At 36.1% G+C, this 6,805-nt stretch overlaps 1 protein-coding gene across 1 annotated transcript; it reads right to left on the reverse strand.

Moving 5' to 3' along the window:
- Positions 1–1,987: 1,987 nt before the first annotated feature.
- LOC143606695 (uncharacterized) lies at positions 1,988–6,067 on the reverse strand. The gene is made up of 6 exons (XM_077082374.1): positions 5,865–6,067; positions 4,652–4,912; positions 4,408–4,581; positions 4,186–4,292; positions 2,841–3,154; positions 1,988–2,770 (listed from the first exon to the last, which is right to left on the reverse strand). The coding sequence occupies exons 1-6, from the start codon at positions 5,934–5,936 to the stop codon at positions 2,259–2,261; spliced, it is 1,440 nt and encodes a 479-aa protein (XP_076938489.1). The 5' UTR covers positions 5,937–6,067; the 3' UTR covers positions 1,988–2,258.
- Between the last annotated feature and the right edge of the window lie 738 nt (positions 6,068–6,805).

The raw sequence follows: 6,805 nt of genomic DNA on the forward strand, positions 1-6,805 counted from the left end.
GACAGTAAGGTTTCCTGTTTTTATAAGAACCTAATTATGGACATTCTATCGTTGACGAGCATATTCTGTACCTTGAATGAGTCATTACTCATGTGTTGACTATTTGTAGGTCTTCTAGTATTGCTTGTTGATACTCATGTGGATGCAGATTGGGCTAATTGACTATATGATTGACAATCTACCACCGACTATTGTGGCTTTTTTTTGTCCCAACCTCGTCCATTGGAATTCTAAGAAACAAATGCTTGTACACTTACTGAAGTGGGTTATCGTTCTCTCGCTCATGTTATCATGCTAATGCTGAGATTCGTTAGATTATGTCTTGCTCCTTGGGTTATGTTTATATTCTTCCAAGTCCACCTACTGTATGGTATGGCAGCATTGAACCTACATATCTAGCAATCATATATTTTTTATCAGCGCGCAAAAGCCTTTGAATTTGGCATACATTTTATTTGCCATATGGACACAGGTTAAAAGGCTAATATTATCGAGGACAGAGAATAATGTGCTAAATGAGCAATTAGATGAGGGAACGGGTCTTCTTCAGTATTCTCCAACTGCTGCTACTTGAAGAAATAAGTGAACGCGCATATGTTGAAAGACAAAAATGCTATGTCGATTGATATGCTGATGAACATGCTTCAGGACCCATACATGACAATGAAGACCCACAACATCCTTAAACTTAACATCCATATATGTACACTTTATCTTTGTGTTTGCCATTTAGAAAGCTATAAAGTATAAATCGCCCACACGGTTCTGCTTTCCAGCCAGATACTGCACCAAATGTGTAATATTACACCTATAGTTTGCTTTTTGTTTTCTCAACATCAATTTCCTTTGGTCTTTTGCATCACGTATAAAAGAAATGCATCAAATATCAATATGACATAGGGATGGGCAAAATCGGTACCGAATCGGTACCAAAGTAAGTTTCGGGATCGGTACGGTACCGGTATTTCCCGATTTTTTACCTTCGGCACCGGTACCGGTATTTTCGATACTGGTCGGTACCGGTACAGTACTGTGCTCATCCAACACGGCCAATCTTAAAAAATGGTAGTTGGGCTATTTGGACCATCTTAAGTTAACAAGTTTTATAAAGCCCTGTTCTTGAGTTTTTTTAAAGGAGTGAAAGAAAAGGAAAATTAAGGATAATTAAAAAATGAGTTTTCTTGAGTTTTTTTTGGATGGAAAGGAAACGAGTAAGAGAAGTTAGGAGAGATTAAATTGATGTTTTTTCCAATAAATTATCCCCTCAAAAATGGGCTGATTACTAAGGATAAATAGTTATCCTTTCCTTTCCTCTAATTTCTTCTAACTCAAGAACACACCAAATAAAAAAAAAAAATCTTCCCTTCCCTTTCTTATCCTTCCCTCTCCTTTCATTTTCTTTCTTTGGTTAAAAAACTCAAGAACAAGGCGTAAAAGTGACTCGTATAAATTGAGAAAACCCATATTGACCCATTTGAATAAATTGAGGGCCAAACGAACTCATACGTAGTAAACAAAACTATCTAATTCAACCCGTTTCTTAATAAATGAGCAGTAACATCTTAAAGCCCTCAAATCCCTGAAAAGCATCATTTCATCATCATCATCGTACTCAGTATATCCCACCAATAGCAAAGCTATGGTAGGGTCTGAGGAGGGTAAGATGTAGGCAGCCTTACCTCTACCCCATAGGGATAGAGAGGCTGCTTCCGGTGAGACCCCGGGCTCGATAGTAGTTTTGCATCAAGCCTTGGACATAAGGCACATAGCACTCAATCATCGGGACACCGGCTGATCGGTGCATGTACCCTTATCTTTCAGCTATCAACGCCACTACATGATGCCTGATTAACCGTCCGTCACTTTTAACGTTATTTTCACGAGATTAGTAAAATAACATCAAAATTAGTGCAATTTCACTTTTGCCCACCCGAGGGTTCACACATATATACATCATATGTGCGCACCGCAAGCAGGGCTATGAAAAGCATCATTTATGTACACATAATCATAACGTTTACAGATAAAAGCTACATCTGTGCATATGTATTATTTCACCAACTAATCCCGTCTCAACATTCCAATACAAAGCCATAGAAGAATAAGTTTCATAGTCGGGACTTTACGTTTTGTTCAATTAAGTCTCAACATTGTTTATGCATTTAACCAAAAACCTTTAAAATTTGACCAAAAAAGTCAGGTTCAAAAGTTTTAATGACTTAATTGGACAAAGTGCAAACTGAGTTGACTCTTAATGTCTAAAGGTTGAAGAAGAACCGGGGTAGAGACGCTATCCTAGGAAGATTCAACAACAACTCCCCAACAGAATCGTTCCTCGGGATGCCAGGTGCTGTCTTATTACCATCCGCTTCCTCAGAAGAATCTTCTGGATTCTTGCTTCCGGCTGCATCTTCTTCCAGAACCAGGCTTACAGTTTCAGTATCAATTTTTTTATCATTAGCTGTTGTGGGGTCCGTCTGTAACAGACAGCAAAGTGAGTTGACTCGTGACATTATGGATTTTTCATCAGAAGTTGACGAGTACTGAGAATCGTTAAATAAGCATCGACTAATATCTTCTAGAATATGTAAGCTTGCTTGTTCTTCGTTAGAAAGATGATGTTGGTCACCGGGTGTTCGGTTTTTTGTGATTCTGTTTTCAATATGATTCACTAAATCACTCATTGACATAGATGAATGTAGCCCCGGCACTAGACCCTTTAATTCTTTAATCTCCCCTGTTTTCTCCTCGCTTGCTGATGTGTCCATCACTGTATATATAGCTAACTAATAAGCGAATGAGATGCACGCATAACTCACAAAAACAGTAATCATGTTTACCTGAGCTAGGTGAAGGAGTTTCACGAAGGAAGTCTGAGGGTCCACCAGAAGGATCATGGAACTCACTTCTAGAGGAAGAAGACTGACCTCCTGATGATGTGCCACGTAAGTCAACATTGGTGGGTCCCTCGCTACTTAGAGTATGTTCAATGGATTCGTTTGGATCGTCAAACACTGATCTTCTTTTTTCAAAGTATGGGGATTCCAATGCTAACTCTGTTTGCTGACTCAGAAAATTAAGACGAGGGTCACACTGAATGAGCTTTTCAAAGTGCTTGCCTAATAAACCCTGTGGACATTGTAGAATATGGCGCCTGCAGAAAAACAATAATGCAGCCTATTTTAATTGCAGATTTTTATGAGTAAATGGTTAAATTTATGCTTAGTATATCTTAAAAGGCAATTCCTACAATAAATAGAAAGTAATGAAAAATGTATGTATTATATTCATGTAAATTTCGCCAGGAACAGAATAATTCAATGCAATAAAACGGTAGGTATACTCAGAACCAACTACAAAGAAGAGTGGGATCGAGTGACCCCACAGAAATTTTCTTAAAAGATATTATTAAAGGTAAATTTATAAAACTGATTTAGCCTAGATCCAGATGCGACTATTTTTAAGTAAGTGGCCCGACTTGAAAACAATAAATTATTGAGCTGTTTAACAATATCAATATACGAAGTTGGAGGAAAATACAGTACTACTTGAACTTATGCATTAAAGTATTCTACATTACATACAATATGTATACTTTTAGTACATATTACACATTTTACAATGATATTTATTTTATCCAAAAACTTTGCAAAAATTACATGTATCTAGAAAGCTATAAAATTATATATAACTCTAAAATAGTCAACTTCAAATTGATTTTATATTTATGAAACATGACACTTTTCAAAAACTATGGTAATATCATCGCATAAATCACTAATGAAACAAACTTTGACAGCATTTTCGATGAAATTAACTTTACCGCACGATCAAAAGTAATATTAATATTAATCCTTCAAATGCTATCGCGGCGTGTAAATTTATTTTGTTTGATGACTGAGATCCACATCATATTTCAAGAATCTTTCGTAAGTACTGAGTTTTATAGTTGTTTATTACTACCCATGCTTAAAAAGGTAAAACACAGTATACACACCAAGTGTTGAACCCACTAAACTTAGAAACCCGGTCATTCACCAGTAAGCACACACTCTCCAACTTTTACAAACGCCTTTAGCGATACGTACAATAGAACATCTATTAGTAGCGGTGAGATAGGCTTATATTTGAGATATACTATATTGATTAGAAACGTTTACTAAAAGTTTTAGTAAACGTGTGTACCTGTGTAGGCTAGCCTGTCCACCTGTAAAGTCTGATGTCGCTTGCCATAATGTGTGCTTTCTAGGCTGAGGATTTGTTTCTCTAAAGAAAAGAGGTTGCCTATTTAGCTGCACAAAAAAACACAATATATATTAATATTGTTGATATGATAAAAGTCATAAAACTATCGGAATAAAGATACTAAAACAATCAATACTTATAGAATACAACAATAAAGATTACCACTATATCTAGCGTTCCAGGGTCATCATCTGGGTAAGTTGCCTTCAGAGCGGTAATGTCAGACCACTGAATTTCAATCTTATTCTTGAGGCCACCATCAAGAACTTCCCATACAAGCTTATGTTTTGCAAAGTAACACTTTGCCACCAGATCCCCTTCATGTTTAGACGTATACTACAAAAACCATATAAGTTAGACGTATCCAATTTGTATATTACCAAAGAAACAGAAGAAAACATATTACCTCCCAGGTGCCTATCTTAAGAAGCGATGCAGGGAAATTTGAAGCCTTTAATTTATCAGTAGTAGCAGTCGCCGTTTTGTGGTCTTTTGTAGCATGCACAACAGCTTTAGAAGAAGCATTTGATTCAGAAACCCTCATTTGAATCAAATCCAAGAGTGATGGTGTTTTCCTCAGACGTAACCCTAACGGACTTGGCTCATCTAATGGATTGAACTGCATCGGTGATAGAGAAGAACCACTTACACCATGATCATGTTGCTGCTAAAACAAAACAGATGATTAATCATTAATTAACAACATTTATGGAAAAGCTATGTGACAGGCTGATGTAAGAATGAAACAATGTGGAGATACAAATGCCCAAAATTCACAAGTTATCTTCCTCCCTCAACAGAACTACGCCTTTGAACTAAGCCCTAAACCTTCCCAATATTATAACTTACAGAAGAAAATTAAAATCTGCAGTGACTCACTTCACATGCATGTCCCAACACAGTATTAATCACATAACCAACCTCAATTGCCTGTAAACAAACCGAGCATTCATGAACTGTTCAACAGGAAAGTTCATTTATGTTCGTTTATTTAGTAAACGAACAAACATGAACACCAGTTTTGTTTGTTCATCTATGTTCGTGAATGTCCATTTATGTACGTTCATTTATGTTTGCTTAATAAAGTCCGTTCGTGTTTGTTCGTGTAAATTCTAATACATACATAAGCAGCTATATTTATATAAACATAAAATAGGCTCATTTAAATTCGACTTGTTTATCCGTGTCCGTTTACGTTTGTTCGGTTACATTCGTGAACCGTTCATTTAGGTTTTAAACGAACAAACATGAACAAACACGAAAATGTCCTTTTCTTAATAAACAAACATGAACATATAAAATTTGTTCAATTATATGTACACGTTCGTGTTCGTGTTCGTGTTCGATCAATGCTACCGGTTCTTGTCAATCTACTAGTTACGAAAAAAAAACAGCTGCAGATCGATACATACCTGCAGTACTTATTTTGGATCTCCGGCTACAATACTTTTAACCTAATTCATTAATTCATAAACTATAAACACAGACGGACAAAACCTATTGATTAATCAGTAGATCGCTAACGATGATCAATATTACAAAGGCATAGAGATCCAGTGTATTGTATAATCATTGAATACAAAATAATTGTAAAAAATAATCAGTGAGAGATTAAAGACCTTAGATCGCTTGTTAGGAGGATCGTGGTGATGAGCAGAATCGTCGATAATCTCTCGTTTCACCGGCGACATCTGGAAGACTGTTTAGGGCTAGTTTCGATATGGCTGACGGATATTGGGTTATTGATTCAGCTGGAAGGAACTGAGTCGAGTTGACCCGGTGGCGAGTACAGCCCTGATTCTTCAAACCATTTGGTCCAAAGATGGCGTTGTTTTTTCCCCTAAATGCGACTTGTTTCTTTTTTGTAATCAGGAATTTGATCTATTTGGTTATTACAAGTTTATAACTAGTTGTTAGCTAATTGCAAACAATTATACAATTTACAAACTACCTAAATCTACAATAACCGATGGTTCTGATTGTAAGAAGTTCGGAAGATTCTTACGCGTTACGAAGGTGAGTAGCTTAGGTTAGTAAAAGGTATCAGATATTTGGGTTGACGGTGGTATTTGATATGTAACTCAAAAGAATGTGCCAGTGATTATCGTGTAGTTTTAATTTGATGTAAGTTATTTATTGAGAAGCTATAGCCGACCATGAAAGTATATTATATTTTAGGTATAAGTATTGCACAGTTGGTAATTTTGATGTGAATGGAAGATGTTCATTTTGATGCATCAGAGTAGGTTGTGTTCGTTACAAATGAATTGTAAAACATAGTTAACCGTAGTGTTAAAAGGCTAGCTTGTAGACAGTTATTTCAAATGACTAACATTGAAGATTAAATGTGTCAAAAATGCTAACGCAAATTGAACGTAATCATGGATATTGTTATAATATGTCGTGCATGGGTTAGCATTAAAAGAGTATGTTGGCGTGTGGTTGTCTTACAGAGAGAGAGAGAGAGAGAGATTTCAAATAAAATTGAAGTCAAAAGTTACATCATTAACCTATCATCTCCATGTGAAGAAACTCTTAAGTATTCTCCCAATCTAATATC

Source organism: Bidens hawaiensis, unplaced genomic scaffold (assembly GCF_021521415.1).
Source record: "Bidens hawaiensis isolate Kalapana, Puna unplaced genomic scaffold, B.hawaiensis_p1.1 tig00076584_1, whole genome shotgun sequence".
Taxonomy (NCBI): Eukaryota; Viridiplantae; Streptophyta; class Magnoliopsida; order Asterales; family Asteraceae; genus Bidens; species Bidens hawaiensis.